At 45.7% G+C, this 24,850-nt stretch overlaps 1 protein-coding gene across 1 annotated transcript in view; it reads left to right on the top strand.

Annotated features, from left to right (window-relative positions):
* The first annotated feature begins 2,285 nt into the window (after nucleotides 1–2,285).
* Nucleotides 2,286–24,850, top strand: part of VAT1L (vesicle amine transport 1 like) — a 150,381-nt gene continuing 127,816 nt past the window's right edge. The window contains exon 1 of the mRNA XM_068529008.1: nucleotides 2,286–2,512. Within this exon, the coding sequence (XP_068385109.1) occupies nucleotides 2,286–2,512 (227 nt within the window). The remainder of the gene's footprint in view (nucleotides 2,513–24,850) is intronic.

Genomic DNA, 24,850 nt, shown 5'->3' with positions numbered 1-24,850 from the left:
AACGTTATATCTCACAATGTCAACAGGCTTAGTAATTTGGACGATTGGGTTTACAATAAAATGTTTAATTCACTAGCCAAGCCTTGTCTATTCAGCTTCCTTCTAATCTCCTCTCTTCCACCCCACAGCCATTGCCTCAGTTGAGCCTCTTATTTACTGATTGATTTATTGATTTTTGTCTGTCTAGTCTCTAACTGATCTCCACGCTTCCAGTAACTCTATCCTCTAAACCATCACCCCCTTACTGCCAAAGTTGTTATCCTGAAATGCGGTCTGGTGACGCCATTCCCTTGTTTTTGTTTTTTAAGCCTTCAGTGATGCCCATTGCCTCCATGATTATGTCTTAAATTTTATAACACAGTATGTAAAAATCCTCAAAAGCTGGTGCCTACCAACCTTTCAGCCTCGTCTCCAGTGACTGCCAAACAGAGCCAATGCTCAGCTCACGTAGAATAAGGCAGTGTCTTCCCAAAAGTCCTATCACCTGCCACCTTTCTATGTGTTTGAAGGTGCTTGAGATCATCCACCTGAGGAATCTGGCTCGTCTTCAAGGTCTGGCTCAAGTCCCCCGCTCTCTGAGGTCTTCTTCAACTGTACCCTCCTCTGGGTTCCCACGGTAGCATCTGCATTCACAAACTCATTCATTCGTTCAACAAGCATTTTTCTGAGTATATTCTACTATGTACCAATCATGTGTTAACCTCCCAGGGAAACCATGCTGGATAAATGCAGAAATAGCTCCTGTTCACATGAAGACCACAGCTGGAAAAGGGAAAGACATTAACAGGTAATCATATAAAAGTGTGTTACAAACTGTCATGAGAGTTTACCATACAGGACAGCCAACATACCCTGGGGTTGGGGAGCTTCTCACTAGGAATGGGTGTTTGAGTTGAGAGTGAAGTAAGAATCAACACAAGGAGGTGGGACATACATTCCAGGCTTGGGGACAACAGCGGGTAGGAGGGAACCTAATACTCTTTTTGAGGAATAGAAGGCCAGGGCATTAAAGCAGAGAGGCCGAGGGAGAAGAGGCACTGACACTATTCATTGTGTCCTGTCGATTTGTTGACTGTGTCCTCCCTGCCTCACACGCTGAGAATGAGCTCCTCAAAGGTAAGGACCATGAGTTATCGAAAGTCATGTCCAGCCCAGCATTTAGCACAATGCAAATAAACAAAATTAATGTACCCATTTTATGGATGAGGAAGCTGAGGCTTGAAAGACTGAATGAGTCATCCAAGATCCCAAGGCTGGCTGTGGTTGCACTGTAACTAGAATATACACCTATCATTCCTCAACTGCATCTTTCCTTAAAATGCCGTAAGGCAATCCCCCATCTTTTTTCCTTAAAAAAAAAAAAAAAAAACTAAGATGTTCCCGTGAGCTCTTTTTCAAAGGCCTCGATAACAAAAGACAAAAAGCCAGTTATTGCTGTGCGTGCGTGCACTTGTGTGTGTGTGTGTGTGTGTGTACACGACTGTGTTGCGGAGGGGTGCACACTGATCTGATCTTCTCGGGGGTGGGGGGAGGTCAAATCAAGAACAGGACCGCTTTCTGGTACTGAATTCTTTTTGGAGCCTCTTTAACGGCCCCAAATGGTGCGGGTAGTGAGAATTAGCCATCAGAAGATGCTCCTGGCGATGCTGTAAGGAGCATCCGCGATAACCCTGGAGGTCCTGAGTGCGAAGACCCTGGATTTGGACTCCTCGGGGCAGCGAGAGGGATTTCTAGTTTCCAGCTTCCAGAACCTCTCCTCTCTTCTAGCTGGGACTGATGGTCTGGGAAAAAGCACCATTTCCAGTCTATCCCGCCCGCCCCTGCATGTCGGTGGGAGAGGAGGCAACCTTGGGGCGGGGAGGCATCCTCCAGACCCAGACATTCATCTCTGTCCATTTCAAGGCGCCCAGCCTGCGCCGTATATAATGAAGTATTGCGCCCACAGCGGAGAACAAGGCGGCCTCTCTTCATGTTTAATTCACGAGTTTGGGGCAAATCTGGGCTCTGGGTCTACGATCAAGAGCTTGATTTGACACTGGTTGAGAAACTGGAGTTGAGGCTTTGATCGGGCAGGGAAGAGCGGTGGGGAGCGAGATGGGGCGGACGGGGGCGCGGCTCTTGGGAGGATTACGGCGGAGGCTGTGGACCGCGGCGCTGCTCGCAGAGGCTGCAGCCATTGCACCGCTGAGCATCCCACATTCAACAGGAGGAACCCGCGGGAGAGGAGCCCCGAGCCCCCCGCGCCTCAGCCGCTGCAGCCCGTGCGCCCCGCGCCCGCGCGCGCCATGGCCAAGGAAGGCGTGGAGAAGGCGGAGGAGACGGAGCAAATGATCGAGAAGGAGGCAGTCAAGGAGCCGGCGGAGGGCGGCGGCGGCTCTCACCGCCTCGGGGACGCCCAGGAGATGCGCGCCGTGGTGCTGGCCGGCTTCGGGGGGCTCAACAAGCTGCGGGTCACCAGGAAGGCCATGCCCGAGCCGCAGGACGGCGAGCTCAAGATCCGCGTCAAAGCCTGGTCCAGTATCCGCGCCTTTCTCTTTTTCTCTCTTTGCGCGCTCAGCGCTCCGGGGAGCAGGTGGGGGGAGAGCCTCCGTGGACACCCCCCTCCGCGCCCTCACCCGGGTCTCTGAGCCTCCCCGAGGCCCTGGGCCAGCTGATGCTGGGGAGGGTGCTGAGAGGCGGCCCTCGCCCTCCCCAGGCCGGATCTCGGGGTGACCGGAGGAGCCTGTGAGAGGGGAAGGGTCGATGTGGCGCCCCGCGCTCAGGGTCTGGAAGACTGCGCCGCGGGAGCTCTCCGTGGGGTTACAGCTAAGCTGCCAGGAGAGGGGGTTTGACGATAACATGCTTAAAAAATAACCGTCGGCTTACTGTGTACGAGCTATCGTTTTTTAGAGTTTTATGCGTGCGATCTTATTTAATACTTCCTGGGACCCAGTGAGTTAGGTACCATCATTGTCCCCCATTACAGGTGCGGCAACCAGGGCTCGGAGAGTGATTTGCCCAAGATCATTCGGCCGCCACTAAGTGGCATGGCCAGGATTTGATATTGGATCTTTTCAGCCTCCATGCTATTGTCCTGGTGGGGCTGGGGACGAAGTGCGGGGCTGGGGAAATGCGTCCTTCCTCCTCACCGCTGCACTCCCGTCCTTGTGGTCTGATATGGGGAAAGGGACTGGGAAGCATCCTAGGTACCCAGCATCTAAGCCCCGTGAGGGGTGAGGCCAAGACTGCTACTTCATCCCCCCTCTTTCCCCACAAGCATCTTCTGTGTTTCTCTGAAGAGGAAAAACACAAACAAAACAACTGAATCTTCTTCTAACTCCTGCTGCCATCTCAGGAGGCGCTCAGCAATCTGAGTGCCCTTCTATTCCCCACTCCTCCCCGGGGAACTTCAGACTGCCGCCTCCCTCCTCCCTTCCCCCTCCCCCCGCCCCCCGAACCGGCTGGGATTCCTCCTGGAGTGTCTAAGCCTCTCTCGTGCTGTTACTATATGGTCATTTCCTTGGAATTCTGGGGAGGGAGGGCTCACCCAGAGGGCTCACTGGACCACCACTCTTGACTTGTCCATGCAGCGGCATGGGAGGCTTTTCAGGGTAAGTTGCTGTTAGCACAGTGAGATGGGCCCACCCCTTCCCATCGCGGTTTTTTTAAAGCCCCCAACAGACACTGCTCCCTAAAAGCAGCAGCCAGCTCACCGGTTCCCAGGTTAGACCCCCAAACTCAGAATCTGGGAACAATCTGGAGGCAAGAAAAAGGCAAAGGAGCTTCCCCTCCCCTCTGCCGCTTTGAGAGCAGACGCGGGTTTCCTTCGCCAGACTGGGAGGAGGCTGGAGAGAGGTGGTCGCTGCTCTCTGGCTCACGCATCACGTACGGGGCTGGTCATGCTTGACTCTAAACACGGGGGCCTCTCCCTGGGAAGTTCAGGGCAGGGGACAAGGCATCGGCCAGCTGGGGGATCCTATACGGTTCTATTCTGTTAACTCTTGCTGAACCAAGCTGGCTGATCCCAGAAGGCAGAGCTTACCTCTGCCCTGCTCACCAATAAATTCCCAGTGCCCAGCACAGAGCTTGGCACCCAGTATATCCTGAATAAGCTCTTGCTGAATGACTAAGTTACTGCTGGATGAATGGATGGAGGAAAGACGCCTGGAGGGGGATTGTTGAGTCATTATTTTTCTTCACTTGCTGGTGGAAGAATGTCTATCTAGTAACATTAAAACTGTGTATTGATAATTCTCCTTCCTAAACCACCCATCAAAAATACTGTGTGTGTGTGTGTGTGTGTGTGTGTGTAATTTATGACCCTCCATTCAAATTGAGGACCAGGTTCTAGGACTCTTCGTCAGAGTGTATTTTCAGAGAGTGAAAATGTTGAAGCTACTTTTTAAGAGAAAAGATTGTCATCTGCAGGGCAAATAGGTCTGGGTTCTCCAGCCTTTTGCTTACTGCATAAATGCTGAGAGTATCTGAAGCGTTTGGAAATAATAAATGTCAAGATGAAGGCCGGGAGATTGATTTTCAAAGCCAGACACTGAAGCCCGTTCTTCACTGGAGCCGTACACACACACACACACACACACACACACACACACAATGGAATCACTGCAGATCCCCCACCCCAGTTGTTCAGAAAGCTAGCCAGCCATGGGGGGTGAGGGGGCGGATTTGGAATACAGTATTGCAAAGGCCCAGATTGATTTTCATTCCCCGAAGCTGGAAGCAGAGATAATCGGTTTTGCAAGGGGGGACTGGAATGGGTTTGTGAGCACTGCCCGCTGGGCCCTTCTTTCTCCACTAGGATAGGATTGGCTGGCCAAAGATGCTCACTGATTGTAAGTTTAGCCTTGGGAGCCAGGATGACTCATTCTGTAGTTTTATGAATCAGCTGATCGCCTCCTGGATGAAGGTTTCCCTCTTATCTGTTCTCCCTCTCTCTCTCTCTCATTCTCTATTTTTAATGTAAACCTTTTATCATCAAATAGGATATGCTTTTTGCTAGAGAATAAAGCATAGTTTATCTGAACTAGTAGTATTCAGACCTGGAATGAGGGTCCAAGTTGGTTACTGTATAAATTTTATGGAAATGGAAGAGAAGAGGCAGGGGGAAATACATATTTTATCTCATTTACCCCTCTCGTCTGTGGTCTAACGCAGTAGGTATTAGGGTTAGAGCAAACTGAGGCTTGGAGATGTTCTGTAATTTGCTTAAACATCACACAGGTGGTAGAGATAGGATTTGAATCCTGGTTTGTTTCTCCTTAAAGCTCTGCTGTTTTCCTTTTATTCTATTTTGTCTCCCTCTGTGGAAAAGCCACAAGATATGTAATTTACTTCTCCGGACCTTTGGCACATAAGCTGGCTTTCTTTCCTTTCTTCAGTGACTGGCTCCTTTGATCTGTTTATGTGTGGCTTAAGGAAACATTCTCTGGCCATTCCCAGAGTAATACGGCTTTCCCCCCAAAGTGGAGGCTTGATGGTCAAACGCGGCTCAGAAAGAACCACTGCGGGGTGTGCAGGGTGGGAGGGATAGCCCAGTCTTCCATCTAAATTGTTGCCAGAGCATCAACTTTAATGGGGAATCTGTTTCATCTACCATTCAGTGAACAATTTACACAGCAAGCGATTTAACTGGCCGAAGGGAAAAAGCACCTGGCCTTTGGAGAAAGATGTATCCGTGTAACCTCGGTGAGCATCTCTCTTAACTTCTCCAAGATTTTTGTGCCTCAACTGCAAAATGGGGTTACTAAGATGAACATCATGGTGTTGAGAGGATCAGATGCAGGAAAGGGGCCCAAAGTTGGCACTAAGTAAACGGTAGTTGTTGTGACTGTTGTCATATCTATGCCTGTATGACATATTTCCTGGAGACTTGATGACTTGGAGGTGTATAATATAGGCAGTGTTATATCACATCTGCTCAGGGATGAAGAGTGAGACCTTCCTAGACATGAGTCCCAGCTCAGCCACCTGCTAACTGGCTATCCTAGGACTGGTCCCCTGGAGGCAGAGCCTGGGACAGGGATGCTTTTTGAAGTGGTTGATGTAAGAGGTGCTCTCGGGAGACTGGGAGCAAGGGAAGCAGGATGGGGCTGGGGAAGTAGCCAAGCAAGAGCTGGGTCTCAGCTGGATCCCACCAGGGGTTCTGGAGCATGAGTTGTACCATAGAGTCAATCTGACCTTGTAGCAATGGGGGAAGCCTTCTGGCCCCCACACCCCCCAGCCCCTGTCATCAGTCAGTTCTGGGCTCTGGGCTGCTTTCCACGTGGGGACGTGGAGCCTCTGTTCCCCATGGAAGAGGGGACGGGGACTGCCCTGACCCCTGAGCAGCCAGCTCTCCCAGCAGCCGGAGGATGGGTGCACCGCCCAGTAAAAGGGATCTGAGTGAGGCACAGCCAGCGCCCTCTACACTGGCTGACCTTGACCGTGTCGCCCACTGCTCTAAACTTCAGCTTCCTGCTCTATAAAATGGAGATAATAACAGCACCTCCCTTCAGAGTGCTGTAAGGGGGTTTCTGCTGAGTCACACTGAGCCCACGGTGCATCAGGACCTTTATGGTGATGCGTGGCGCAGAGCAAGTGATCAATGAATGCTAGACATTATTATTATTACTATAAACTATTATTCTTGGTTTCCATAGATACCTTTTATAGTCTATCATTCAGACCAGCACTCTTTGGAGAGTGAAAGGGACACTGCTAATAATTACTCTGGGATAGCAGGGACAAACTGGAACCGTTCTAGACAAACCAGGGTTTGTGGTCTCCCCCGCCCTGCCCCCCGCAGGTGTTAAGGGTCCAGTCTATGCCTTTGCTGCCAGCAGTCTTGTAACAGTGGAGGTTCTTTTGCACAGGAGCTGGTGGGATTTGAGGCTGAGGGTCTCCAGACTGGGCTGCAGGAATGTATCTAAGTGGCCATTAAGAAGCTGGTCTGTTTTGTGGCTCAAATTGGCTTGTGGTGGAAAGGCACTAATGGACTGGGGACATTTATTTTCCCAGACTGATTTACAGCAAGAGACCACATGAAACTGCTGGAGTGAGACCAACTGGATGAAAAATAGTTGCAGCCATCAGCCAATGGCGCCATTGGCTGATCTGAAAATGGGCCGAGGGCAGGCCACGCTAGAGGAAAGCCAACAGATTGGTAGGATCCTAATATGTCATGAGGGTAAAGTGCACTGGAGATGGGGAGGGAACTCATATCTATTGGGCACTTGTTAGGAGCCAGCAACTGAACTGCCTGCCATACACTCTTTGTTTCATTTTATCCTAATGGCAACTCAACAAGGTCAATGTTACGATCTCCATTTTAATAATGGGGAAACTGACATTCGGAGACAAGTTAAGATCACAAACTGTTAAGTGGATGAGCAGTATAAAAATCCAAGTCTGTCTTGTTCCTGGACTCTTTACATGTGGGAGTCTGATTATCAGAGAGACACAGTGACAAAGGCACAATGGACAGAGAGACAATGAAAGACCAAGAGACAGAGAGAGGCAGACAGACACAAAGACCGGAATCGGAAATACAGAGAAAGAACCATGGATGCATTCGACTGATTTGAAGTATAGCTGATAAGACTCAAAATTGCATGGTGCCATCTTGTCTCCCAAAGTGGCCATTGTGCTTCTCTGAACCACATTCACCTTCTGTCCGTTTCTGTGGTCTGGGATGCTTTTGGGATCCACCTAGGATCACGTTGCTATGGCTGTTGACCCAGAATACCCGTGCTGATTCGATATAATCATCACTCAAGACACTGAGTTCCTTCCTCTGCCCCTGTGGCCTCCATTGGGCTATGGCTACATTGGCAACTTGAGTGCAGGATGTCCCCAAACAACACAGCATTAAAGTGTCCCTGACAAGGCCAATCCAGTGAAATACGGCCAATATGATCTTCCCTGAGTTTATTCAAATAAACAAATGGAGTGTACAAGGTTAAGTGACACAGATGTTTGTAAAACTGAGAAATCGCTTGGAGGGTCTCAGGACCTGAGCCCGGAGCCACTCTGGCACAGAGACTGGAATAAAGTGTTCTGAGTCACTCTGTGTTGGATGGGGCCACGAGGATTTGATAGGAAAGGATGGCTCTGCTGAGTCACACTGAGCCCCGTCTGGTGATGAGAAGGTAGAGATGCTGCTTCTGGGGTCTTTCTTATTCATCGAAGTTTGCGTTTTCCCATTATCTGGGTCCTCCCTGGCGAGGGCTGGTGATGGTGACAATGTGTGCTCTTGATCCAATAATGGAATGGACTTCCTGTCTCCCCAGCAATTCGAGGAAGAAAGGAAGCCCAGAATCAGTGTTTCTTCTATTTCACTCAAAAAGGAAATGTAGAACATCTTATAGGACATCTGACATAGAGCAGGTTCCCATAAACAGCTGCCTGATCTTAATTAGACAGAAGCCAATGGCAGTGGCTCATGATGGGCAAAGGGAGTGATGACTGATACTCCAGCTCACTCTACTCTCCACCGGCAGCATCTTTGCTGCAATAAAGCCTATCATCCTTGCCATTTTTTATCTGCCGCTCACCCATGAGTTTATCACCTTTACTTGCTAAGAAAAAGGGACTCAGAGATGAAGTGGAAAGAGTGAGAAGCTACAACAGATCTGAGTTCTTACCCTAACCCTTCCTCACCATGGCTGTGTGATGGCAGGCAGACAGCACTTTCACCTTGTCTGTATCCTCACGTTGGTAATAACACCCTCTTTTTATTTTTATTTTTTTTAAACATCTTTATTGAAGTATAATTGCCTTACAATGGTGTGTTAGCTTCTGCTTTATAACAAAGTGAATCAGTTATACATATACAATATGTTCCCATTTCTCTTCCCTCTTGCATCTCCCTCCCTCCCACCCCCCCCATCCCACCCCTCTAGGTGGTCACAAAGCACCGAGCTGATCTCCCTGTGCTATGCGGCTGCTTCCCACTAGCTATCTATTTTACATTTGGTAGTGTATATATGTCCATGACACTCTCTTACCCTGTCACATCTCACCCCACCCCCTCCCCATATCCTCAAGTCCATTCTCTAGTAGGTCTGTGTCTTTATTCCCGTCTTGCCACTAGGTTCTTCATGGCCTTTTTTTTTTTTTTTTTTTTTCCCCTTAGATTCCGTATATATGTGTTAGCATACTGTATTTGTTTTTCTCTTTCTGACTTACTTCACTCTGTATGACAGACTCTAACTCCATCCACCTCATTACAAATACCTCCATTTCATTTCTTTTTATGGCTGAGTAATATTCCATTGTATGTATGTGCCACATCTTCTTTATCCATTCATCTGTCGATGGACATTTAGGTTGCTTCCATGTCCTGGCTATTGTAAATAGAGCTGCAATGAACATTTTGGTACATGACTCTTTTTGACCTATGGTTTTCTCAGGGTATATGCCCAGTAGTGGGATTGCTGGGTCGTATGGTAGTTCTATTTGTAGTTTTTTAAGGAACCTCCATACTGTTCTCCATAGTGGCTGTATCAATTTACATTCCCACCAACAGTGCAAGAGTGTTCCCTTTCCTCCACACCCTCTCCAGCATTTATTGTTTCTAGATTTTTTGATGATGGCCATTCTGACCGGTGTGAGATGATATCTCATTGTAGTTTTGATTTGCATTTCTCTAATGATTAATGATGTTGAGCATTCTTTCATGTGTCTGTAGGCCATCTGTATATCTTCTTTGGAGAAATGTCTATTTAGGTCTTCTGCCCATTTTTGGATTGGGTTGTTCGTTTTTTTGTAATTGAGCTGCATGAGCTGCTTGTAAATCTTGGAGATTAATCCTTTGTCAGTTGCTTCATTTGCAAATATTTTCTCCCATTCTGAGGGTTGTCTTTTGGTCTTGTTTATGGTTTCCTTTGCTGTGCAAAAGCTTTTAAGTTTCATTAGGTCCCATTTGTTTATTTGTGTTCTTATTTCCATTTCTCTGGGAGCTGGGTCAAAAAGAATCTTGCTGTGATGTATGTCATAGAGTGTTCTGCCTATGTTTTCCTCTAAGAGTTTGATAGTGTCTGCCCTTACACTTAGGTCTTTAATCCATTTTGAGTTTATTTTTGTGCATGGTGTCAGGGAGTGTTCTAATTTCATACTTTTACATGTACCTGTCCAATTTTCCCAGCACCACTTATTGAAGAGGCTGTCTTTTCTCCACTGTATATGCTTGCCTCCTTTATCAAAGGTAAGGTGACCATATGTGTGTGGGTTTATCTCTGGGCTTTCTATCCTGTCCATTGATCTATATTTCTGTTTTTGTGCCAGTACCAAACTGTCTTGATTACTGAAGCTTTGTAATATAGTCTGAAGTCAGGGAGCCTGATTCCCCCAGCTCCATTTTTCGTTCTCAAGATTGCTTTGGCTATTCGGGGTCTTTTGTGTTTCCATACAAATTGTGAAATTTTTTGTTCTAGTTCTGTGAAAAATGCCACTGGTAGTTTGATAGGGATTGCATTGAATCTGTAGATTGCTTTGGGTAGTAGAGTCATTTTCACAATGTTGATTCTTCCAATCCGGGAACATGGTATATCTCTCCATCTATTTGTATCATCTTTAATTTCTTTCATCAGTGTCTTATAATTTTCTGCATACAGGTCTTTTGTCTCCTTAGGTAGGTTTATTCCTAGATATTTTATTCTCTTTGTTGCAATGGTAAACGGGAGTGTTTTCTTGATTTCACTTTCAGATTTTTCGTCATTAGTGTATAGAAATGCAAGAGATTTCTGTGCATTAATTTTGTATCCTGCTACTTGACCAAATTCATTGATTAGCTCTAGGAGTTTTCTGGTAGCATCTTTAGGATTCTCTATGTATAGTGTCATGTCATCTGCAAATAGTGACAGCTTTACTTCTTCTTTTCCGATTTGGATTCCTTTTATTTCTTTGTCTTCTCTGATTGCTGTGGCTAACACTTCCAAAACTATGTTGAATAATAGTGGTAACACCCTCTTTTTGGTATTGTTATGAAGACTGGCTGAGAGGCTGTGAAAGTCCTCACTGCTCCTTGCACATAGTGGGCACTCAGTAAAAGTTATTTTCCTTCCTCTGTTACCGGGGCTGCAAAAGACAGAACTGGGACATGACCCCATCCTCCCATTCCCTGTCCTGATAATCTCCCACCAAACTACGTGGGCAGCAGGGAGTAGGGTGCTGGCTTTTGAGTCTTATGCCCAGGGTTGGGAATGGATTTGGACTGATGTACTGCTACCCTAACACCAGCTCTGCGCACACTCGCTTGGGGGTAGCAGCACGGATTTCTCTGATAAGTGGGTGTGCAAAACAGCCCAGCCTCTGGAGTTTGGTTCACACTCATCCAGAAGAACCCAAAATCCCATGACCCTTGGGCAAATCACTGACATTCAGTGCCAACAACAAAGCTCACCCAGACGTGGGGAATAGCGCCCCCGTGACCCCAAGTTCCTGCCACTTCTTATTCTTCATAGGGATCTTTTTTGGCATCTTGGCATTTGTCATAGAAGAAAACGTTTAATTAGAAACAAGAAGACGCTCTTCCTAGGAAAGGGCAGTGGGCGTATAATCTCAAATTAGTTTGATTCCTCTGTGTGTGATCTCACACAGAACATCGGTTGGAGCCATGGTATTAAAATGAGTAAATGTAATGTTTGAAGGCCCAAGACACAAAATAGATGCTCCAGTGAGAGGGGCTGTTTCATCTTTAAATGTGATATTTTCTTGATGACAGCCTGCAGTGAGCTTCTGTCCTCAATCTCCTTCCGTCAGTGACCCTTGATCCCTCAGGCTAAGCCTCTTCCCCAGCACCGTCCTGGGGGCAGGAACATGCGAGTCAGTGGTTCCCCAAACAGAACCCCCTTGGCAAGTTAAAGCACTGGGTCCTCTTACTCCTGACTTCTCCAAACACCTGTAGTCCCCAGAGCCCATTGCAGGGTAATTATCTTCTGTGAAAAGAATGATAATGATTCATTTCTTGGGCTGGCACTGACTAAACACCCAAACTGGATGGGAGGCAGGATGCTTTTGGTTATAAAAGAGTTAATGTTTGAAGTGAAACAGATGTGGATTCAAGTTCTGCATCTGATCATTTCAGCAATCTCTATAAACTTGGGAAAATGACTTACTCATCTGAAACCTCGGTTTGCTTATCTGTAATATGGGTATAATTATAGTCCTTATGGGATAATTTTGTGTGTGTCAGGATCAAAAGAGAGATCATGTCTAAAGTATTTAGCAATGATGTTGGTACATTTAATATTTGTTGAATGAATGAAGTCCTTGTCGTACAGTGTATGTTTAATATATATTAATGGTGTGGTAAGGAGGAGATGCAAAAAAATAGGACATTAGAAAGTCCCTCCATGTGTCATACAGGTTTCTGAATGGAGTCCCTATTCAGATTCCACATGTCTTCCCCAAAGGGTACAAGACCCTAACATCAAAAGTAGCCTGGACAGAATGTGCCACCATGGCATGACGTAAACAAGAAGATCCAGATGAATTCCTGAAGGAACAAGAGAGGAGATGGAACCAAAATGTATCATGCTCCTACTGTGTTCCAGAAGCTGGGCCAAGCTTAGGGATCTTCAAAAAGAAGACCAGTCACTTTTGCTCTGACCTCTCTTTCCTTCATTTCAGCCTTGGTGACTGTCGTGATGAACTTGTCCCTGGACTTCTAGGCTCTCCCCTTTCCTGACCCTTCCATCTTTTATCTTCTCTCTCCTCATCTGTTAGCTTCATGTGCTCCTACTGCAATGAGCTGCCTTCTTGAGACTTGGAAAGATGGCGGCCTTTCGCCCCAGCTGCCTTCTGCAAGTTTAGCAAGCCCCAATGCAAAGAGAACTTTGTTCTCCCAATTTTCATATATCAAGGAAGGAATCTGATTGGCCCTTCATGAATCACACACATCCCAGCCCCTGGATGTCCCTCTCTCTGTTTGGCCCAAGGGAGTGAGGTGCTGTGATTGGCCACATTTGTGCCCCATTCTGTCCTATTCTGACCTAGAAGAATGGAGCCTCGTGATTGACAGCCCCACCAGGAGCTCATGAAACGTGTGTGTGTGTGTGTGTGTGTGTGTGTGTGTGTGTATGTGTGTGTGTTCGGGGTGGGGGTGGGGTAGATACTCTAAATGGAACGGAGGGCAGTTATCAGACGGCGCAGGTAAGACACACACTGGACTGATCAAAACGGCAGTCATCATGGGGGATAGGAGAGGAGGCGTCTTCACCCAGGAAAAGTGAAGAATCAGGCAGGGGGCTGGAGAAGGCAGCTCCATTCCCTGTCTTGGGACTTTACATCTCTCAGCACCAAGTTACTGAATTGTATTAAATAACATATATAATATTTTCAACTTTGAGGCCCATCATCTTTTAAATCTCTGGTCATCTTGGACATTCCAGAAACTCTCTCTGTTCTCATTTAAGTGATGAACACCAAGCCTGGGGCTTGGGTAACAGTAGGTGCTCAATCAGTGTTTGGGGGAATGAGTGAATATATTGGGTTGGCCAAAAAGTTCGTTCGAGTTTTTCCGTATCATCTTATGGCAAAGCCCAAACAAACTTTTTGGCCAGCCCAATGTTACCGACTTTCCCCAAATTGTTAGTGTACGTTTTGGCAGAAGCGGCAGTGTCACTTGTAAATGTGACGTTCCTAACACAAACAGTGGCCCGTCCACGCTAGTGTGCCTTCAGCCTCCCCTCTGCCATCTCAGCTTTCTCTGACAAAAGTCTACATCTCTCCAGCACGCAGGTCTTTGAGTGGGGACTTGAAAGAATAGCAAAGGAGCTATGTTTTTGGAGAGTTTTACTTCTTGACACAGTCTGTTCTCTTGAAACTAGAGATCACTTTTTTAAAAAAATTTATTTATTTATTTTTGGCTACGTTGGGCCTTCACTGCTGCACACGGGCTCTCTCTAGTTGCGGTGAGCAGGGGCTACTCTTCGTTGCGGTGTGTGGGCTTCTCATTGTGGTGACTTCTCTTGTGGCAGAGCACAGGCTCTAGGTGTGCGGGCTTCAGTAGTTGTGGCACACGGGCTCAGTAGTTGTGGCACACGGGCTTAGTTGCTCCGCGGCATGTGGGATCTTCCCGGATCAGAGCTCGAACCCGTGTCCCCTGCATTGGCAGGCGGATTCTCAACCACTGCACCACCAGGGAAGCCCCTAGAGATCACTTTTTGAACCCTCTAATAACTACTTTCCCGAGGCTGGGAAATGTGGGCCTCTGACTTCTCAAGATGCTCTATAATTTCCTCCGTATTGCCATGCAGCTCCATCGGGGACCGGAGGCTAGGGCTCTCGGAGAGAACCCGGTGTGCTGCTTCTGATGATGGTTATTCCAAGAGCACTTGAACTCAAGTGTTCCTGCGATGCTTGTACACCTGGGGACGCCAGGCCCTGCCAGCCTGGGTGTTCAAACAATATTTCACTAAACTAAACATATGGTGGTAATCCTTGTGTAAGATACACACACATCAAATCATGTTGTACACCTTAAATTAATACAGTGTGTCAATTACAGCTCAATAAAACTGGAAAGTAAATGAATAAATATTTCAAGCTATTGGGGAAAAAAAAAAGCCCCTTTTAAAACAGTATGTTGGGCTTCCCTGGTGGCACAGTGGTTAAGAATCCGCCTGCCAATGCAGGGGAAACGGGTTCGAGCCCTGGTCCGGGAAGATCCCACATGCCGCGGAGCAACTAAGCCCGTGTGCCACAGCTACTGAGCCTGCGCTCTGGAGCCCACGAGCCACAACTACAGAAGCCTGCACGCCTAGAGCCCGTGCTCCGCAACAAGAGAAGCCACTGCAATGAGAAACCTGCGCAGCGCAACGAAGAGTAGACCCCGCTTGCCGCAAGTAGAGAAAACCTGTGAGCAGCAACGAAGACCCAATGCAGCCAAAAATAAATAAATTAAATTAAAAACAAAAAAACAAAAAACCCCAGTATGTCCATGACTCTGTTCCTACCTTCCTTTGTAGGTATCAGGCCCCCCACCTTCAACACCTCCCAGATAGTTGCAAGGGTTTCTTAGGGGGTGTAGCTTGGATGCTCAGAAACACAGTTCTGGCTCCCCACTGATTGTGACCCTCTCCTGCTGCTCTGTGCTGCTCCTCCCCAAAGTCCAAAGCCACCCAGCATGTTTCCCCATTTCTTCTCCATCCCAGGTGGAGCCTGGCCCTCTGCTTAGGCTGTGGTCCCCTTTCCACCCGATACAGGTTATAAAGCAGCATATGCTACCTTCTGTATTAATCCTCCTCCTGTTTGGAGCTAATGACACTCTTGTCATTAATTATTTATCATCATTATTATCATAATGACCTTTACTGAGTGATTTCTGTGTGCCATGGGCACCATATTAAAGGTCCTGTAGAAATTTCTATGATACCAAACATTTTCCAGATGAAGGGAAAGGATCAGAGAAATAAGGGAACTTGCTAAAGATCACACATCTCATAAGACAAAGAGAGCTGGGATTTCAGCCAGGGTTTGCTGAAATCAAACTTCACTCCCACTCTTCACTGCTCAGTCCTAGACACAAGCCCCTGAAGTTGAAGGGCAATCTTCACTGCTCAGTCCTAGACACAAGCCCCTGAAGTTGAAGGGCAATCTTCACTGCTCAGTCCTAGACACAAGCCCCTGAAGTTGAAGGGCAATCTGAGTTGGACCAAACACCACATTCAGAGTCAAACCTTCCTCTTCCGTTGCCACAGGCTTCCTCATCTAGGCTTCTGTTCTCCAACTCAGATTACCCTTAGGATGAGTTTTTCTCTTTCCCCCAGAAGGCTTATCTGCTCTTCATCCAAATAGATACATAGTGGGGCTCAGACACTCTAAATTCTACAGTAAACTCTGATGAAACTTTCAAACTGCACTCTACAAAGCCTCCTCCCCTTCCTCCCAATGCAGACATACCTGCTTCTTAAAACAGACAATCCATCAAGTAACAGACTTGAAAAAATAAAAAATAAAAAGATCCCTGTCTAAGATCAGAAAGAATTGCTTTTCACTTATCTATGCTACACATAGTTCAATCAGCTAATGGGGAGCTATTAAACCCATTGTTCCTATGATTGGTCTGAATGATTTCGTAATTGGATTCTCTGTATCCTCCAGCTAAACTGAATAAAATTGTTTCAACTGGGGACCTTGTAATAAACTCTGACTCAAACGTTTCTGCAGCCAGAACCCAGGATGCGTAATACAGCTAAAAACGTGCCCACCTTCCCAAAGACAGCCCTTTCTGCTTTCAGATCCTGGAGAACATTTCTGTCTGACCGCAGAGGAGACGTCCCATGCCCCTGGGACTGCTCCTTCGTAGCAAATAAATAGCAAAGGCAATTTGCACCCCCTTACCCACTGAGTCCACATCTCTGACCTCAGCCAACAGCGTTTATGGGACACTTGACGTCTTCTTTTTGCTCTTTTAACATTTTTTGTTCCTTTTCCTATTCTTTTTTCCTTTTGTATCCTAGATTTAGCTGGCATGATTCACCCTTGAATAGAAACCCAGTTTCCAATATAACTGAGAAGCACTGTCAAATTCTGTTGAGTCCTTTAGAAAACACCAAAGCTGGATTCATCCGTGCTATGGAGAAAAACTTCTCGAAAAACTTCCCTTCCCATTTAGATCCCCTCAATGCCTCCTGCTCCCTCCAGACTCTCCCTGTGCTCTTTAAACTCTCCCAGATTCTCAGCCCCTGCCCTTGCTCTCTCTGGTCTTTTGCATCTATCTTTGCTCACCTTTCACATCTATTCTTTTATCCTCCAGGATAAATATTTGCTCTTCCCAAAGCACATCAATCAAGCAGGTCCTTGTTCTTCTCAGCTTTCCCCTTGCTACACGACAAGGCTGCCAACCAATAATTCCCTCTAGCAGAAGGAAGGAAAGAGCTTGAATCACTCCTCGGTATTTTCCTACGTACACCTTCAGTGGAGGAATCATCGTTGGCAAGGCTAGAATATACCCTGGGCTAAGCAGAGAACGTGGAAAAAATGGATTTTAAGGCAAACTCTCTGCCTTGGAATTGCGCAGAGTCCATGAGGAAGACAGCAGGGTAGTGACTGTGCTACTGCCTCCTTCTGAGGCTAATTCATTTTTTTTATTGAAGTAGAGTTGACTTACAACGTTGTGTTAGTTTCTGATGTACAGCAAAGTGATTCAGTTTTACATATACATGTTATTTTTCATTCTTTTCCTTTATGGTTTATTACAGGATATTGAATATTGTTCCCTGAGCTATACGGTAGGACCTTGTTATTTATCTATTTCATATATAGTAGTTTGTATCTGCTAATTCCAAACTCCTAATTTATCCCTCCCCCACCCCCTTTCCCCTTTGGTAATCACAAGTCTGTTCTCTATGTCTGTGAGTCTGTTTCTGTTTCGTTAATAAGTTCATTTGTGTCATATTTTAGATTCCACATGTAAGTGATATCATATGGTATTTGTCTTTTCTCTTTCTGACTTACTTCACTTGGTATGATAATCTCTAGGTCCATCCGTGTTGCTGCAAATGGCATTATTTCATTCTTTTTTAATGGCTGAGTGATATTCCATTGTATGTATATACCATATCCTCTTTATCTATTCCTCTGTTGACGGACATTTAGGTTGCTTCCATGTCTTGGCTGTTGTAAATAGTGCTGCTATGAACATTGGGGTGCGTGTATCTTTTTGAATTTGAGTTTTCATCTTTTCTGGGTATATGCCCAGGAGTGGGATTGCTGGATCATATGGTAGTTCTATTTTTAGTTTTTTAAGGAACCTCCATACTGTTTTTCCATAGTGGCTGCACCAATTTACATTCCCACCAACAGTGTAGGAGGGTTCCCTTCTCTCCACACCCTCTCCAGCATTTGCTATTTGTAGACTTTTTAATGATGGCCATTCTGACTGGTGTGAGGTGGTACCTCATGGTAGGTTTGATTCACATTTCTCTAATAAAGGCTAATTAAATTTAAATACTAATTAAGTAAAATTAAAAGTTCAGTTCCTCACCCACACTAGCCACACTTCAAGTGTTCAGTAACCACACGTGGCTCAGTGGCTGCCATATTGGACAGAGCAGACACAGAACATTTCCATCACTGCAGAATATTCTTTGGACAATGTTGCTCTAGTCTACCTTATTCGTTTCCCCCTTGAAACAACTGCTTTAGGAAGCATAGTTTTTATCAGCAGCAATGACTTAGGAGACAGCTGTCATGTTACAGCAAAAATGGACTGTTTCTCTGTGGGAACCCTGCCCCTCTGGGGCTCCAGTGAGAAGTCAAGCCGTAAGCGCTTTGCACTGTCTCATAATGCTTTCTCCCCTCATGGAGAGGTGGGATGAGGCTGGAGAGCTTGGGAGAATGGAAGCAAAGGGCGCAGCCATGCCTAAGTGACACTTAGCTGTGGAACCTCCATGACTCCTGCAAAGTGAGTTAGTAACAGCCCTCCCTGTGCTAGTTGTGACCCGTCTCCCACTGCCTGTTGGGGAATTGTCATACTGTGAAGTCATTTATTTCGTTGATCTCTGAACTCTTGGGAACCAGAGGTGTCATTGTCACTGTTGTAACATTAGTCCTGAGCCAAGTCCCAAATCATGGAAGGTCTGTTGAATTTAAATTAAATTAGTTTGAATGTTCTACACAACCAGTCACTGCCAGGCACCTGTTTGAAGTCAATGACTCCGTCAACATCTAACCTGGACCACAGAGGTTTTAACCTTTTCAAGAACGTTCTTAGGAATAAATACCTGCTGTGTCCCCAGGAGAGGCTGAGAGTAAATAAATAACTCCAGGTCCAGAAATCAAGGGGTCAGTCTTGGCATCAAGGAGAGCTTGTTTTGGACCCACTCATGCCATGCTTTTTCTGTTTCTGTTGAAAATGGCTCTTGATATTTAGATTCTCAGTGTATCTCCTTGGTCATTTTGTTCCATGTTTGAAATACTACCGATGTGTTTTGAATACTAATGTGGACGTATGATCGGAATATATTTCCTGTCTCTGAGGAACAACAGACCTGTACCACTATAGCTCAGTCTGTATTGCCCTCACAATTCAGGTCCTATGTTGTAGATAAAGGGGTCTGGGCTGGGCAACAACAGCATTATTTACTTAGTAAGTAAAGCGGTAGATTATGAAAAACATCAGATGTGTCAGAGAACTTCATGCTTCATATCTAAAGATAATGGTTAAACAAGGTAAGCAGGATCGTGTGGAGCCAGACACGAAGGGGACCGCTGTCAGGAGCCATGGCCAGCGACGGGGGAGAAGGGAGTCTGAGCAACCAGAACACACGCTTTTTTTTTTTTTCTTATCTTCTTTATATTTTATTCTCTCTGGGGACTGAAGGAAAACGGTGTACTTGTAACCAGAAAGTTTTCTGGTTTTTTTGTGGAGGTTTTTGTTGCTGTTGTTGGTTGGTTGGTTTTTAAGTAGAGGGATCAGATTTTTAAACCAGGAGGTTCATTTTAGAATTCGGGCTCTTAACTCTATCCCATGCTATGTTTTAGCATCAAACATGACAGTCTGTTTGGAAAATGTGATGGAGTCGAACATTTTTGAGTTGAAAATTTCTCTCCTGTCTCTTCCGCTTACATGTCATTTCAAATTATTTAGTCAATGTGAATGTCAGTTTTCAGCTATTTATTCTTGGTTGAGGATTTGAAGAGTAGTCTACCCACTAGCTGACGAAGATCTCAGCAGAAGCAAAACTCTTTGTTCAGAGGTTACTCCCTCTTTTCTATAGTTTTTTTTTTTGTTATTTTTGCATTCCTTTTTTATTACAGCATAGTTGATGTACAGTACTGCGCAAGTTTCAGGTGTGTAACATAGTCATTCACAAGTTTTTAAAGTTATGCTCCATTTCTAGTTATTATAAACTATTGGCTATATTCCCTGGGCTGTAGCTTATTTATTTTATACATGGTAGTTTTTACCTCTTAATTCCCCACCCTTTTTTTGCCCCTCCCGCTTGCCTCTCCCCACTGGTAACCACTAGATTGTTCTCGGCATCTGTCATAACACACTCTTTCCAACTTCTGATAGAGCTCAGGTGGCTTCTGTCTCCTAAGGTCCATCCAGGACAATTCTAGCTGTTCCCCAGTGAAAGGTGCCATTTGAGATGTGCATGAAAGTTCTCCTTGTTCTGACAAAGAGTGTGTTTATTCTTCCATAGAAGATTTGTATCAGCCTATTTTCACAGTCTTGAGATCATAAAATAGGTACTTAAAGCCAAAAAGAAAGGAAAAAGAAAAAAAAAAAAAGAATTGGGAGCAAGAATTTTCTGAGATCAATGCCTATGGTCCTAGATGTTTTCAAGTTATCAGCTGCAGTGAAGAAACAAAAATGAAAACTTCCATTCTGGGAACATGAGGGAATGACTCAAACGTGTACTTCTTTGGCCCGTGTACTTCTTTGGCCCGACTTGGATTGGGAATTCAATGCTCTGATAAACATTGCAGCAACGAGACAAGAACAGAATGCGGAAGGGCACAGCTTCCGGGGCTGCTTTTGTTCAGAGCAAAGCCTCACATGAGGAGCTTCTGGGAGAGGCCGCCACGGATGCTGGGTTGTGGATGTTCACCAAGCAGAGGGAATCCCAGACTTCCCATGTGGGATTTGACCATGTTCCCCCTGGTGTCCGGGTCTCCTCCAGCATCCTGTGATTCCCGCCTTCTTGCAGACACCTAGAAAGCCCCAAGCTACGATTTTTCATGGATTTCCCCAAGCAATTTACCAACCTTGCATGTATATTTTTTCATAGTGAAAATTGTCTCTTAACCCTGTAAAAGGCTCTTTTTTTCTTTCCCCCAGCATCATTGAGATACACTTGACACTTAACATGGCGTAAGTTTAAAGTGCACAAGTGTACAACTTTTGTAAATTGCAGAATGATTACCACTGTCCTATTAGCTGCCTCCATCCCATCACTTTGCTACCATTTCTTTTTTGTAATGAGAATATTTAAGATCAATTCCTGCATGTGTTTTGATTGATGGTTCATCCACCTTTACCTTTCTCTTTTTTCTTAGTTTGTCTCCTCCTTAACGCTTTGGTCTCTACAAATCTTCCCTTTCCCTTTCCTCTCATTCTTTCCGGTCCCAATTTAAAGATCTCATCCTCCTTTCTGCCTTCCCAGCATTGGTTATAAGAACACCTAGACCTTTCCTCTTCAGGGACCACTGTACAAAGGACACCTCCATAAATACTCACCATCAGTGACCACTGCTCTGTGCCTGTAGGGGAATAAAACCCAATAAAGGAAGATCACAACACCCCTCTTGTAGTGGATACTGGGGCACACTACCCAGAACCCTCTTTTAGGACTGAGGTGCTCATTCCCCCAGCTACAGGGAGTGATGGCTGCTGAGGGTTCGCAGCTGCGTCCCTCCTGAGGAATTGCCCTCAGCAGAGGGAAGCATCCTTGCCCAAGATCAGATCCCCTCCCTGGGGGCGGCTCTCATCCTATGACCAGTGGATGCAAGGGTAAAAAGTTCAGTCACCTTGCCTTGATTCATCATAACTAGAGGGACCATCCTAGCTCCAGAACTTTCCGTGGATAAATTGAGTCCTTTTTACTACTACATCAGTGTTTCAACCTCTCCATCTACTCAATCCAGTTCCCCTCACCCCCATACAGGTGTTCCCTGGAGAAGTCCCTATAAACCTTCTGACATGCAAACCTCAGTCTCAGAGTCTGCTTCCCAGGGGGCGTGACCTATGATGCCTTCTTTGTGTGTTGATGATGATGATGGTGGTGGTGGTGGTGGTGGTGATGGTGGTGATGACGATGATAGCAGCTCACACTTATTGAGCACTTACGGTATGTGAGGCACTCTGCTTTACATGTACCGTCACGTGCTATCCACACCAACCCCCGAAAGGGTAAGGGTATTACTAACCCATTTTTGAGATGAGGAAACTTAGGTTCAGGGAGATGAAGCTACCCACTTGAGGAGGAGCCAGAAAGCAAAAGCTAAGGATTTAAATTTAGCTTTGGTGACTGCAGAGGGTGTCAGCAAAGCTAACAATTCTTTGGGAAAGCCTTTCCGGGGGTCACTGTTTTGACTCCATGGTTACCTTGTCTGTGAGCCCATCTTCTGGTGACCGGGCGAGCTCTCTAGCTACACTTCTGTAAAACCACTCATCACGCCGCATTGTGAGCAGTTTTCATGATTCTGTTTCCCCATGAGAAGTTGAGCCCCCTGTTAACTGTGGATATCCAATGCTAAGTGTCTGCTCGGGATATAGTAAATGCTCAATGTGACAGATGAGTCGAGAAGTCCCCTCTTTGTAACTGGGAAAATTGAGTGATGCTCTCTCAGAAGAAAAGCAAAGGGCAGTAGCCTCTGGAGACATCACTTGCCTTCATCCCTTGGCTTTGTAAACCTCGATGCGCCTCCGTTTTGTTCTCTGTGAAATGTAGGTAATGTCATGTATCTCTTTGCCTTGTTATGGTTGTTGGAAAAATTAAATATCACACTTATAAAACACTTAACACCATGCCTGATACACAGCAAGCACCACATAAATGTTATCTACTACAGTGACCCGCCACCAGTAAGTCCTTTTCTCCCCATGCCCCATCACTTGAGGAATTAGAATGGGGATTTCTAGAGATCTACTAGCTTCTTGGGCCCCCCCACCCCCAACCATCACAAAGCCCTATATGAGAACCCATCTCAGAAAGGGTCCATCTCTTCTTGAACAGTCTTCTTTGTGGGAACAGCTGATTTGGGGCTACTTGGAGCAATTTTTCTCAGTGCTGATGGCACGTGAGAATGTGTGCTTGGGTGAAACAGACTCTCAGAGCTGGAGCCAGGATGTACACGTTAAAATATATATATCACCACGATGATCCTGACATGCATCCAGAAAATGATTATACTTGAAACTTGGTCAGCCTGCACCCACGTGGTCTGCAATTATTGCCGTTGAGGGAAGGTACTGACTGCCATCGCTCACAAAGAGTGAGGCTTATGATCTTAATAAAGTATTTGTTTAACATGAATTCAAAGTATCTTGGAGATGTTTCAGAGAATCATAGACGTCATGATTTAAAGAAACTTAAAAAATGTCAGCTGGTCCTATGTCTTGAATTCCCTCCATGACATCTTTTGTGATCTTCACAGACACCCTTAGTAACCTGGAACGTGACAGCCTATCCAACGTTTTTTTTTTTTTAAATGATTAACTTTAATAAACAAAATTACTCTGTCAAAATCTTCTAAAAGTTTCTGAATGCTTACTCTCAATTTCTGTACACATCTTCTCCCGACCGACAGCGACTAGTTCAAAGACCGGCATCCGTGCATGGACCACGTTTTGATTAGCTTTCATGTAGTGGAGACTGCAGCAGTGATGATGTAGAAGAGATGGGAGAATTGCTGGAGTGGTGTTTGGAGTAGCGAGAAGAGATGAGATGAGGTGCGCAGTGGAGGGACTGACTTTGCTATCCAATATTTTAATCAGCAATTTAGACATAAAAATCAATGGCATGATAACTGCATTTTCAGGGGACACAAATCCAGGAGGAAAAGCCAGTTTTTTTGGATGAAAGAATTAGGATCCAAGAAAGAGCCAGACAAATCAGAAGGATGAATCTAATCTAATAAGACCACATTTAACAAGAGTAAATATAATTCTTTGGACTAGGATCAAAACATTCAACTGCCCTAGAGGACGAGAGAGCTTTTCATTTTCTTATCTATTTAAGCATCATCTATTAATTTTTACCTTGCCTCATTCCAAAGACAGCCTGAACTAGCTTAAAAAGAAACAGACACAGCAGCGATTCTCTACGTGCGCTTCCCAGACCAGGGGCAGCAGCATAACCCGGAAATCTGTTAGAAATGCAAATTCCGGGGCTTCCCTGGTGGCGCAGTGGTTAGGAATCCACCTGCCAATGCAGGGGACACGGGTTCGAGCCCTGGTCCGGGAAGATCCCACATGCCGCGGAGCAGCTGAGCCCGTGCGCCACAACTACTGAGCCCGCGACCCACAGCTACTGAGCCCGCGTGCCGTAACTACGGAAGTCCGCGCCCCTAGAGCCTGTGCTCTGCAACAAGAGAAGCCGCTGCAATGAGAAGCCTGTGCACTGCAACGAGGAGCGGCCCCTGCTCGCCGCAACTAGAGAAAGCCCGCGTGCAGCAATGAAGACCCAACACAGCCAAATAAATAAATTAATTAATTTGAAAAAGAAAGAAAGAAAGAAATGCAAATTCTTGGACCTCCCCCGTAGACCTACTTAGTCAGGAATGCAGGGATGGGGCCCAGCAATCTGTGTGTTTACAAGTACTCCTGTGAATTCTGATGCACAATCAAGTTTGAGATCGAATCTAATAGAGTTTAAGATTTTTTTTAATGGAAACTCCAAAGCATTCAGAAAGTTAAGATGAAGTTGAGTGTTAGGATAACATAGAGAATGAATGCCAGAAAGCTCTGCAGTGTGCGGGTAGGGGCGCTACAAATTTGGTTCAGAGCTTCCTAGTAGCCAATGCAAAGAAAGAAATATAATCAGTTTCTACACTGCACTGGGCCTGTATGAGCCACACGAACAAGCTTTGTACTGAAATTTGAGGAAAAATTCCCTGTCTTCATAAAGAAGAGAATGTATATTTTAACAAATATTATGTTCAACAATATCCCTTCAGTAAGTAAAACAGTGGGTTTCTGAAGGTTGTTTCTTTGGCCATGTATCTCCCAACTGAACCAATGATGGGGCAAGATTAGGGATTTCTATTGAGTGTGAAATCGAAATATATGATTGGGCTCTATTGAGCTGCATCAGTAAAGAAGTAGTCTTCCGGAAGAGGAAGATTTTCATCATACAATTCTTTGTGTAATGGTCCGAGTGTTTGGATTCCTGTGGTCAATGCTGAGGATACTGATGATGTG

Source organism: Eschrichtius robustus, chromosome 19 (assembly GCF_028021215.1).
Source record: "Eschrichtius robustus isolate mEscRob2 chromosome 19, mEscRob2.pri, whole genome shotgun sequence".
Lineage (NCBI taxonomy): Eukaryota > Metazoa > Chordata > Mammalia > Artiodactyla > Eschrichtiidae > Eschrichtius > Eschrichtius robustus.
This window is presented reverse-complemented; position numbering and strand designations above follow the sequence as displayed.